Source organism: Lissotriton vulgaris, chromosome 10 (genome assembly GCF_964263255.1).
Source record: "Lissotriton vulgaris chromosome 10, aLisVul1.2, whole genome shotgun sequence".
Taxonomy (NCBI): domain Eukaryota; kingdom Metazoa; phylum Chordata; class Amphibia; order Caudata; family Salamandridae; genus Lissotriton; species Lissotriton vulgaris.
Window position 1 is genome coordinate 1,012,276,460 of NC_141698.1, and position 12,698 is coordinate 1,012,289,157.

The 12,698-nt window shown below is 47.2% G+C and overlaps 1 protein-coding gene across 2 annotated transcripts in view; it reads right to left on the reverse strand.

Annotated features, from left to right (window-relative positions):
- Positions 1–11,227, reverse strand: part of BFSP2 (beaded filament structural protein 2) — a 115,694-nt gene extending 104,467 nt beyond the window's left edge. Inside the window, exon 1 of one of the 2 annotated variants that reach the window (XM_086940012.1) lies at positions 10,621–11,226. In XM_086940012.1, the coding sequence (XP_086796138.1) occupies positions 10,621–11,073 (453 nt within the window). In that variant the 5' untranslated portion in view covers positions 11,074–11,226. Of the gene's footprint in view, positions 1–10,620 lie in introns of both variants that reach the window. The other variant, XM_086940013.1, reaches the window with a different exon arrangement.
- Positions 11,228–12,698: the final 1,471 nt, after the last annotated feature.

Genomic DNA, 12,698 nt, shown 5'->3' on the forward strand with positions numbered 1-12,698 from the left:
ATTAGGGAAGGATAGAAAATTTTTGATTGACACAGGGGCAAGCAGAACGACCATCAGTCATGACGAGGTTCCAGGGGCACCCCTCTCTGGCTCACAGAATGTTTCCCTTGGATTTTCAGGAAAGCCTATAGTCAATGAAGTATCGAAACCAGTTCCTCTAGCAGTTGGTCCATTATCTCGTACTACAGACTTATTGCTCACGAAATCATGTCCAGAACACTTGCTTGGTATTAAGACCCTGAAAGCTCTAGGAGCTGTAATTTGTTGTTCTCCGGAAGGAGTCAGGTTGTTTCTTCGTGATTTCAAGGGACATTATGTGTTGAGAGATTTTGACCCCAGGTTACAGAATGTTCCTGCACATTTATGGGCACAAGGCCCCACTGATGTAGGTTGCATGCACATTACTCCATATCGTGTCACACTCAAGCCAGGAGTAGTACTACCACGTATCCGACAATACAAGTTACCACCAGATGCTGTAGTGGCTTTACTGAAAATCATTGACGAGCTCATTGCACAAGGAGTGGTTGTAGAAACCGACTCAAATGTTTGTAATTCCCCTATCATTCCAATTCTTAAACGTACAGATCCAAATGCCCCTCCTGTTTATCGATTAGTCATCGATTTGCGAGAATTGAATAAATGCATTGTACCACAGTATCCCGTGGTCCCAGACATTTCATCCCTATTGACTGCTATTGATTCTGAAGCGACGTTCTTTACTGTAATAGACCTCAAGAACGCCTTCTTTAGTGTCCCCATTGATCCGGAAACCCAATACCTTTTCGGATTCTGTTTAAATGGCCGAAGCTTCAAATTTGCACGCGCACCTCAAGGATTCACGGAAAGCCCCAGCATCTACAGCCAAGCATTAAAACGACAACTTGACCATATTCACATGCCTGCCAACACTGCCCTACTCCAATACGTCGATGATCTATTGATCACCGCCCGTAGTGAACCAGAATGTGAACAAGCATCACTGACAGTTTTGCATTTCTTGGCGGACAAGGGACACAAGGTGTCTCCTTCGAAGCTACAATTCTGTGCCCAGCAAGTGGCATACCTTGGGCACTTGCTGTCCAAGTGGGGTAGGCAGCTGACACCCGAACGAATTCAGTTAATTGCACATCTTCCGCAACCCAAGACACAGAAAGAAGTACGAGCCTTTATTGGACTCACTTCCTACTGCAGACAATGGATTCCACAATATGCATTTCTAGCTAAACCACTCATACAGTTGACAACACAGGAGGCAGCGTCTTCGACTGTCCTCCCTTGGACTCAGGAACATACACAAGCTTTTGATGAATTAAAGAAAGCCTTATGTCAAGCACCAGTTTTAGCGACACCATGTTACAGCAAACCTTTTACACTTTTTGTCACAGAACGCGATGGCACAGCGTTGTCGGTTCTCACTCAACTACAAGCAGACAAACACAAACCGTGTGCTTATTTTTCGAGTACATTGGATCCAGTAGCCCAGGCCTTGCCTGCGTGCTTAAAGTCAGTTGCAGCAACAGCTCTAGCAATCAGACAAAGTGACTCCATTGTATTAGGACATCAATTGACAGTACAAGTTCCACATTCTGTAGAGGTTCTCCTAAACAGAACACAGACTCAACACTTGACTATAGCACGACTGACAGGTTATGAATTGACATTGTTCCAACCACACATAGAAATCAGATGTTGCAATACACTGAATCCTGCTACACTTTTACCATCGAGCACAACAGACCCTACTCCACATGATTGCGTGGATGTAGTTGACACAGTTACGAAACCCAGACAAGACTTGACAGATGTCGCACTATCTGAACCAGATCTGACACTTTATGTGGATGGTTCATGTTTAAGAACAAGTACAGGAGAATTAGTGGCTGCATATGCAGTGACCACTGAAACTGAAGTCATTGAAACACATCGCATTGACACCCTGTCAGCCCAAGCAGCAGAGCTCATTGCTCTGACTCAAGCCTGTATACGAGCCAAGGACTTGAAAGTAAACATATACACAGATTCACGTTATGCATTCGGAGTCGTTCACGACTTTGGTGTTCTCTGGCAAGAAAGAGGTTTCTTGACCTCTCACGGAGCCAAGATTCAACATGGCCCCCTCATTCAAGCCCTGTTAGAAGCAATACATTTGCCTACAGCTACAGCTATCATGAAGTGCAAAGCACATACGAAAGTCACAGACAAGATTTCTCAGGGCAACGATTTTGCAGATCGAATAGCGAAACATACAGCACTGACTCACACTCAAACGACTGACATGACAAAGACTGATGTAATCTCACTGACACATTGTATGACAGTTAGGGACCCCACACAAGATGTCATCGACATACAGACACATGCCACTCCAGATGAAATAAAGAAATGGGATGAACAAGGAGGGGTCCAGACAGAACAGGGATGGATGACGAAGGGAAAGACCACATGGTTTCTCCCCGACTCTATGGTTCAGGTTATCATCAACACAGCACATAGTCCAGCACATTTAGGAGAAAAAGCCATGTTAGACAGTTTACAGAACCTTTGGTTCAACAAGCATTTACGAGCAGCAGCGAAACAGAAAGTGCGTACCTGCATGATCTGTTGTCAGTTCAATCCAGGAAAAGGTGTTCCGGTAGAGCAAGGTGGATTTCATCCTCCCGACTACCCTTTTGAAGTCCTCCAGATGGATTATATCCAGATGGAAAGATGCCGAGGATTTAAGTATGTCCTTGTAGTTGTATGTGCCCTATCCCGATGGACAGAAGCATATCCCGTCCCAGATTACACTGCCCCGACCACTGCCAAGCAGTTGGTTCGTGAGTTTTTCCCTCGATATGGTTTGCCCCGTGTCGTGTATTCAGATAACGGTCAGCCATTCTCATCCGAACTTATGAAGCAGGTCTCGCTTCTATTGGGGTACCAGTGGAAGTTTCACTGTGTCCGGCATCCTGAGGCAGCAGGTCTCGTGGAGCGGCACAATCAGACTCTGAAAACTCGCCTTGCCAAAGTGTCTAAAGAGAAGGGAGTAGATTGGATAGTAGCTTTGCCAGTTGCTCTTTTTTATATGAGAATGGTAGCCCACTCTAGGACAGGGCTATCCCCGTATGAGGTGGTCTTCGGTAGACCTCCTAATATGTGGGGGACGCCTCTGCCGCGAAAAATCACTGATGTTGATAGTACTATGCTGACAGATTACCTTGCTTCCTTGATGTCTGCACTACAATCATGTCGTTCACAGGTCGCGGCAGCCTTCCCAGACAACACCGAGGTGAAGCCACATGAACTGGTCCTGGGAGATGTTGTGGTCGTCCGGAATTTCGACAGATCGAGCCCTTTGGAGCCCCGCTGGAAGGAGCCGAAGATCGTTTTGTTAACAACCAGGACTGCTGTAAAATTGGAGGGGCGCAAGGGTTGGGTGCACTCCAGTCACGTTAAGAGATTCCATGGACTTCCGCCAAAAACTGAATCCCAGAACTCCCACACACCAGTGACTGATACCAAACTCCCCCTTCTAGAGAAAACTTCCCAAGAGGAGTATCAACAGAAATTGAGGTCTAGTAAGTCAGACAGTTTAATTGTTTAAGTCCCCTCCTGGGTGAAGCGGTTAGGCAGTTTCTGACAATGTACAAGTTAGACCCAAATAGAGAGAGAGATAGACAGGAGACCAAGAAACGAAAATATTGTAAAAGTCTCCGGAGCAGATGCGTCTGCACATTACTTATTATGTTTTTTCTGAGTCTTACGATTATTGCTATGAGTTGGATGTTATACATGTATTTTCCTCTTGCACATTCTTTTTCTAATGACACTGTCGAGCACACGTTTAGTGCTCTTCCTCCACACGAATTGTCTTATCGACTTGCGCTGCGCAACAATACATTTATTCGTATGTTACACCATTCTCACCAGATCAATAATGCTACTAATTGTTGGATATGTGGCCGACTCCCTCCTTATCAGAACTACAAGGGAGCTCTGCCCCTCTTTCCTTATCAGTTTACACATAATGGTTCCTGTGGTGCATGGTTTCGTTTAATATCTTCTATAAACACCGAGTCTCGAGTTTCCCAAAGCAATTGGATATGGGGAAATCTGAACACAGTCATGAACAAAGCATGTTTTCCAGACAAGGAGGGTCTTCCGCAAATGACAGGGACAGATCTAGAAAATGAAGTGTATGGATTAGGCAATTTTACACTTAACCTCATGATTCTAAATGTTCAGTCAGAAACCAGTCCAGACTTGCCATCCATTTCAGTTCTACCAGCAAAAGGTGTATTGTGTGTCAGAAAGAATGGTTCAGTACATCTAGGTCACAGTGACTGTACTACTGTGGTCGAATTCAGTGATAAAGGCAAGTCTACATTCAAAGCTTCCCGACACTCCTACTTTATTTGTGGTCAGACAGCTTATGTCCGTTTACCTCCAGACTGGGATGGTACCTGTTTCATTGCATTCTTATTGCCACCAGTATTCCTAGCCCCATCCGACTATCACAGGAATTCCTGCCTTAATATTGTTAGACACAAGAGAGACCTCCCAATAGTTGATCAGACTCAAACTACATGGGAACAATATACAGATTTCAATAAAGGATTCTTTCCCTATCTAGGCACTGTCTCCAATAGTAAACTGATACGCAAATTAACCAGAATACTTGAAGCCGTAGTGAATGAGACTACTTCTGCTTTGGGCAACTTAACAGAGGAGCAGTCTGCTATGAGACTTCGTCCTTCAGAACCGCCTTGTCCTTGACGTCATCCTGGCCGATAGGGGCGGGGCTTGTAGAGTCATCGGATCCAGTTGCTGCGTGTTTATTCCAAATAACGCGCCATCAGTCTATAAGGCCATTACCCGACTTCATGAAATTGCCCATCTGATACACCAGAATCCAGGCTCCTGGACTTGGTCCGGTTGGCTCTGCAGTGTAATCACAGCCTGGGGATGGAAGCTACTGTCATTCCTAGGAATCATATTGGCCATAGTATTCAGTTGTTGTCTGTGTCTGCAATGTGGGCCAGCGATTTGCGGCTTGTGTGCCACAGCTTGTGTTCCCCATCCAAGTTCGCGTTCCCATTCCCGACGAAAGAAAGAAGAGCAGATGATGTTATATGAACAGATTGATGGTCTCATGAACATCGACATATCATGAAGGGTCCGTAGGGGACAAGGAGGGAATGAGGAAATTGAAATTTTTATGGTCAATTGTGTCCCCTAACGTGTACCCCAACGGCTCCATGTACGAGTTTCAAGTACATGTAATTTCCCTCCACGACCGAATTTGAAGACGCAAATACATTTGCGTCCAACGTCAACATGTCCTCTATCAGGTCCACCATGAATGGATTGATAATTCAGTTTCTAAGTATGCCGTGCCACCGTCTTTACATGGTGCACTTTCACGTTTTTCCTGGCTCTGCCGAGCTAGGCCCTGATTTCTGTCTTCAAGCCACGTCTGTCTCTGCCTCTGAAAGCTGCAGCATGGAGATGCATCCCTGACCTCTGCCTTACTTCCTGCCAAGCGAGCGGTGCCCGGCTTGGCCTGGTCTGCCTGCCAAAAACAGTATTCTACCTTCAAGTTATCAGCGTAGCCAGCTCAGCTCCTCGAAAACACATTCCTGTCTAGTGATTTAGGTAAACATATCCCCGGCTACAGAGCAAAGAACAAGTCTCCCTGTCTCCGTGCAAGTAATTTACAGTTCCCGTTACCAGAGTAGGCCCCTGGCCCCGCACGTAGACACGCAGACACCTATACACACACTAACATTCAGTATAGAGTAGCCTCTGCCCAAGAGACCTTTTACTCTAGATTAAACATCCTCCAAATACTAGATATCAGATATGTTATAGGGACAGGTCGATCTGACATGCCAGACTTCTGTCTCCTCTACTAGTGCTAAAAGTCAGACCCTTAGCTTCCTCCAGATGCACGTCAATCACACGTCATATTAGCTGCGCGCGCATTCAGGCCACAGGTTTCCGCTGACTCTGCAAGAATTCTCTAAGCATCCACCCACTTGTGACACTTTTCTGTGACGTTTCTAGTACACGCCTATGTGCACACCTCTGTTCACGCCTTTTTGCTACGTACATGTGTTCTTATCATATACATTTCACTTGTCACGCCTACTGTATTCAATGCTATTGTGTCATTTTCCTATATATGTCATGTACTGTTAATAAATCGTTGACATCTTTCCTGCCATCATTGCATACCCGAACCCTTGTATTGATGGAATAGATTTCCATGGCTCGAGTCATCATTTATGATTAAAGCCCTTATGACTCAGACACCACGGACTCTGCCTCTCATTTGATTGAGCTATTTCTTTACTTGTCCGAAATTATCTGGCAAACCTGTATACGGTAAAATATTTACCACAGAGGCACAGAGAGTAGTAGCGAGAGATGAGGTAATGAGAGGTGGAGTAGAGAGAGGGGGTTTGGAAGAGATGAAGCACACAGAGCTGAGGTAGACAGAGTAAAGATAGAGTTGGAATAGGTACACACAGAACACAGAGGTGAGGTAGACAGAGTAAAGAGAGTTGGAATTGGTACACAGAGGTGCAGTGAAAGGTAGAGAAAGAGGGTTGTGGTAGAAGAGGTGGAGTGACATAAGGAGAGAAGAATGAGACAGAAAGATAGCTGAGGTATAGAAAAACAGGTCCAATGTCTTAGAGAGAGGTGACATAGCTGTTATCAGAAAGAGAGGTAGACAGAGCATTCAAATAGAGAGAGGGATGGAGAATTGGTGATGTAGCGAGATGAGATACAAGTTAGAGATAGCTGAAGTAGAGAAAGAAAGGTGAGGTGGAAAGAGAGGTGACCGTGCGTCATATCAATTATATCACAAGTAGTAAGTAGATTGCCAGTATAACAGCTTTCGCTATCACAACACATTATTCCCTGTCTATGACATCACAGTCATTAAGTGGACCGTCAATAGACCAGATCTCGGCATCACAGGACACTGCTCCCTGTCTGTGACATCACAAGCTGCTAGTGGGACATCAATAGACCAGTCCTGCTATCACAGGACACTGCTCCCTATCTGCGACATCACGAGCTGCAAGTGGGACATCAACAGACCAGCACCTGCATCACAGTACAGTGTTCCCTATCTGTGACATCACAAGCAGTAAGTGGGACATCAATGGACCAGCACCTGCCATCACAGGACACTGCTCCCTATCAGTGACATCACAAGCTGCAAGTGGGCCAGCAATAGACCAGAACCTGCATCACAGTGCAGTGTTCCCTATCTGTGACATCACAAGCAGTAAGTGGGACATCAATGGACCTGTCCTACTATCACAGTACAGTGCTCCCTATCTGCGACATCACGAGCTGCAAGTCGGACATCAACAGACCAGCACCTGCATCACAGTGCAGTGTTCCCTATCTGTGACATCACAAGCAGTAAGTGGGACATCAATGGACCAGCACCTGCATCACAGTACAGTGTTCCCTATCTGTGACATCACAAGCAGTAAGTGGGACATCAATGGACCTGTCCTACTATCACAGGACACTGCTCCCTATCTGCGACATCACGGGCTGCAAGTGGGACATCAACAGACCAGCACCTGCATCACAGTACAGTGTTCCCTATCTGTGACATCACAAGCAGTAAGTGGGACATCAATGGACCAGCACCTGCCATCACAGGACACTGCTCCCTATCAGTGACATCACAAGCTGCAAGTGGGCCAGCAATAGACCAGAACCTGCATCACAGTGCAGTGTTCCCTATCTGTGACATCACAAGCAGTAAGTGGGACATCAATGGACCTGTCCTACTATCACAGTACAGTGCTCCCTATCTGCGACATCACGAGCTGCAAGTCAGACATCAATAGACCAGCACCTGCATCACAGTACAGTGTTCCCTATCTGTGACATCACAAGCAGTAAGTGGGACATCAATGGACCAGCACCTGCATCACAGTACAGTGTTCCCTATCTGTGACATCACAAGCAGTAAGTGGGACATCAATGGACCAGCACCTGCTATCACAGGACACTGTTCCCTGTCTGTGACTTCACAAGCAGTAAGTGGGACATCAATGGACCAGCACCTGCCATCACAGGGCAGTGTTCCCTATCTGTGAAATCACAAGCAGTAAGTGGGACATCAATGGACCAGCACCTGCCATCACAGGACACTGCTCCCTGTCTGTGACATCACAAGCAGTAAGTGGGACATCAATGGACCGGCACCTGCTATCACAGGACACTGCTCCCTATCAGTGACACCACAAGCAGTAAGTGGGACAGCAATGGACCTGTCCTGCTATCACAGGACACTGCTCCCTTTCTGTGACTTCACAAGCAGTAAGTGGGACATGAAGGGACCAGCACCTGCTATCACAGGACACTGTTCCCTCTCTGTGACTTCACAAGCAGTAAGCGGATCGTCAATAGACCAGCACCTGCCATCACAGGACACTGCTCCCTGTCTGTGACTTCACAAGCAGTAAGTGGGACATGAAGGGACCAGCACCTGCCATTACAGGGCAGTGTTCCCTCTCTGTGACTTCACAAGCAGTAAGCGGATCGTCAATAGACCAGCACCTGCCATCACAGGACACTGCTCCCTGTCTGTGACTTCACAATCAGTAAGTGGGACATCAATGGACCAGCACCTGCCATCACAGGACACTGTTCCCTGTCTGTGACATCACAAGCAGTAAGTGGGACATCAATGGACCTGTCCTACTATCACAGGACACTGTTCCCTGTCTGTGACATCACAAGCAGTAAGTGGGACATCAATGGACCAGCACCTGCCATCACAGGGTAGTGTTCCCTATCTGTGAAATCACAAGCTGCAAGTGGGACATCAATGGACCAGTCCTACTATCATAGGATACTGTTCCCTGTCTGTGACTTCACAAGCAGTAAGTGGGACATCAATGGACCAGCACCTGCCATCACAGGGCAGTGTTCCCTCTCTGTGACATCACAAGCAGTAAGTGGGACATCAATGGACCAGCACCTGCCATCACAGGATAGTGTTCCCTCTCTGTGACATCACAAGCGGTAAGTAGGACATCAATAGAGCAGCACCGGCCATCACAGGGCAGTTTTCCCTGTCTGTGACATCACAAGCAGTAAGTGGGACATCAATGGACCAGTCCTACTATCACAGGACACTGCTCCCTGTCTGTGACATCACAAGCAGTAAGTGGGACATGAAGGGACCAGTACCTGCCATCACAGGGCAGTGTTCCCTCTCTGTGACATCACAAGCAGTAAGTGGGACATCAATGGACCAGTCCTACTATCACAGGACACTGCTCCCTATCTGCGACTTCACAAGCTGCAAGTGGGCCAGCAATAGGCCAGCACCTGCATCACAGGACACTGTTCCCTCTCTGTGACATCACAAGCAGTAAGTGGATTGCCATCCCACCCGTTATTGCCCAGTAAGTGGGTTGATCGTAGACGAGCCCTCGCAACAAAGGACAGAGTTCATGTTGGTGGACCAGCTCTCTGTAGCACTGTTCTTCTCTCTACAATATCACAAAAAGCAGGAGGATTGTCATTTGACCTGCTGTCGTCATCACAGGATGGTGTTCCATCTCTATGACGTCAAGGTCAAGAAGTGGCTTGTCAGTAGATCGATCTTGCCATCCCAGCAGTGATTTCCTTGTCTATGACATCATAAGTAGTAGATGGGTTGTCAGAAGAGAAGACCAGCTTTTGGCAACAAAGGGCAGTGTTCCCTCTCGGTGACATTATAAGATCAAGTGGATTGTCCATAGACCAACTGTGCACATGACTAACACATTTCAAAACATATGTTTTATGTATGTTGAAAATGTTTATGGAAAGAGCAAGGTTTTAAATTCAAACGAAGAGCCCAAGTCCACAGAAGTTGTAGGACACTCTTACCATGTTTGTTCCACCTTCACCTCACCAGCAATTCCCCAGTGGCATGCACATTCACAGGACATCCAAGCAACCATAACAGTTCAGGATTATCACAAGGGTGAGAAGTGGTACTCTGGCACCTAGTGGACTCATCTCCGAGGTTCAGGGCAAACGTGACCAGTCATCCATGGTTTTGTCAAATTATTCTGACGGCACAAACCTCAGCCAAGACAAGAACCTTTAAATCCAAAGTTGGCTTCTGATGGCTACATGTAGTTGTCATTGTAATTGCAACATTGACTGATTTGCACATTTGTACCTGCAAGATTCATCCAGGAAGAAGGATTTCCCCAGTACAAAAGATGGATAATATGGTTGCCACCTTCAACTGTACCCCTTTGCCCTCATAATAGTCCACAACTGCAACCTCTGCTACTTAATTGTGTTGAGACTCAAATAGACTATCACATCCAATTCCTTACCGTGGTGTTCAGCTATTGATTCGTGATTTTTTTTGTCATGCCAGTTTTTGGCTTGCGAGGGTGACTAGTCACAAACAGTCCATTACTTCTAAAAATAAAGAAGAAGCGGAGGGGTGACCAGGGCAGGCCTCAGGACCAGCTTGGCTGCAGGAGGACTTTTTTTTGTATCACCAACATTTTACATCACATGACAGCAATAACATGTTCTTCTTAACTTTAACCTTTAAACATTGGTTGACTAAAAGGCATGGTTACTTACTTGGTGGTATAAACCTTCCCAATTTTCTCTCAAGGACCCCCAGTTGCCGACACTTGACGACTTCTTATCCAGGTAGACGCGTATGTGCTCCTCCAACTCCCGGTTCACCTCTTCCAGCGCTCTCACCTTCTCGATGTACTCAACCAGGCACCCATTCAGGCTCTCGAAGGTCGCCCCTCTCCCCTTCTCCAGGCTCTGGGCTAAGGGCAGCGCCGGGCAGGTGCTGCGCAGACCCTGCATAAAGACGCTGCTGATACCAAGGGCCCGGCGGGACACGCGTGTCCCTAAACTGCTAATACCCCCAGCGGGAACACTCCCAACATAAACACCGGGGGACCTGGAGGTACTTGTGGCATAGCCAAGGCTGACCCTACGGTTGGATGCCCCAGCGCTCTCGGTCGAAGAGGAGGGCTGTTGCCCCAAGAACGAAGACCTACGCCGGGGTAAAGGCATCACGAAGCCTGGCTCAACCTCACTGAGCTGGTTGACCCTCCAAACGTTAGCAATGCTCTGCTCCCACTCACACCATAGCTTTGATAAAGATAGCTAGATTCTGTTTTTTTTGTTACTTTGAGCTTTGTCTGGTCATCTGCGTTTCTAGAACGTTGCCCAGGGACGCCGGTGAACATCACGGGGGTTCACTGTATTGTGTGGTTCTTTTTTCCTGGCTCAGCAGATTCCCGCTTCAGGAATGATCCGCCTGCCGCGTGCCCGTCACGTGGCGCTGGCTGTGCGCCTCACTGCCCAATGAGAACAAAGCCCCCTTTGACATCACTTTGAGCCTCAGTCAAATGTTCAAAGAATGTGACGCATCAGTTATTCGGTATGTAGCAATCACGGGTCCTAAACGTGCAGACTTTCGAGACAGCGATGAGCTGCAATACAACAGCTGACAGAAAGTTATTTTATCGACAGTTAAGAGCTGAACGAAGATGTCTGCTCTGGTGGCTGCAAGGACTGTCGTGGCCAGCTATGTGAAGACGAAAGCAATTTTTTTCAAAGCCAATCTGTGAAAGGCTCACTGTGACGCTTTCACAGAATTCCTTTTCTAGTGCTAGTTCTCAACGCACCGGAAATGACGTACCCAGTGTGGCCAGAGACCACAGTCCCTCAACTCACAAAGTGCATCTGTAGACAGATGCGGCACTGTGATTGGTCAGTTCTTGGACTCTCTGCTGAGACTGTCGATGGGTCACAGAGCTTGGCACTTTTTAGGTTACGTTGTGACTCCATGTCATGGGCACAACTTTTCTCGCTCAAAGGGACCAGGCATAGGACTTGAAACAAGGGGCCTGTCTCACAAACTGTTGTTGCTAGTACCTATTACCTATTACTTACTACTATGGTGCTCCTGGCTTACTATTGAATTGCAGTAGTAAACCAGGAGTACTTCAAGAGTAAGTTGAGCCCAAAGTGTCTTTGTGGCACGTAATACTATGTCAGACCTAGACTGCGGTGATGGTTACTTTATGGTGGAACCCTTCCGAACTCTGGTGTGTACCATGCATAGAAAGTAGAACCTCATTGTAAGGAGTCCACCCATAGCCATTAGCTGGGCAATATGTACATTCAAACGTGAAATGTGTGAAATTTAAAGGAGGGACTTAAGAGTTCTGTAAGGATATTTTTGAGTTTTTGACAGCATGGCGAACACACAACTGGACCGCTGTGAGCAGGTGAGCGGTTTACACCCCTCTGTGTTCTGGAGAAGGAGGGGGGAACCAGTCAGTCATCATGGGCAGTGCTTTAAATGGGCCGGTCCTCACCGGTACTGAGTACCGGCACTTCTTAGAATTATCGCTCTGAGTACCGGCACTTCTCTACTGCCCTTGAGAGTTCCGGTACTCATAAAAAGGTAGGCTCACTGGCTGTGCTGGGGAGCAGGAGTGGAATGTGCCTCTGGCAGCCAATGCGACCCTTCTGTCTCGCCGATCTGAGCCCCAGTTGAGCTATTAAGCGGGGCTTCCTTTGAATATTGTCCGGGTGCTCGCCATCACGCTGTGATGTGCTTGATGGAGCAGGGTCCGTTGAGGCGAGCAGAGATGTGACAGCGGGTGGACAGCGAAAGAGTGCGAAGC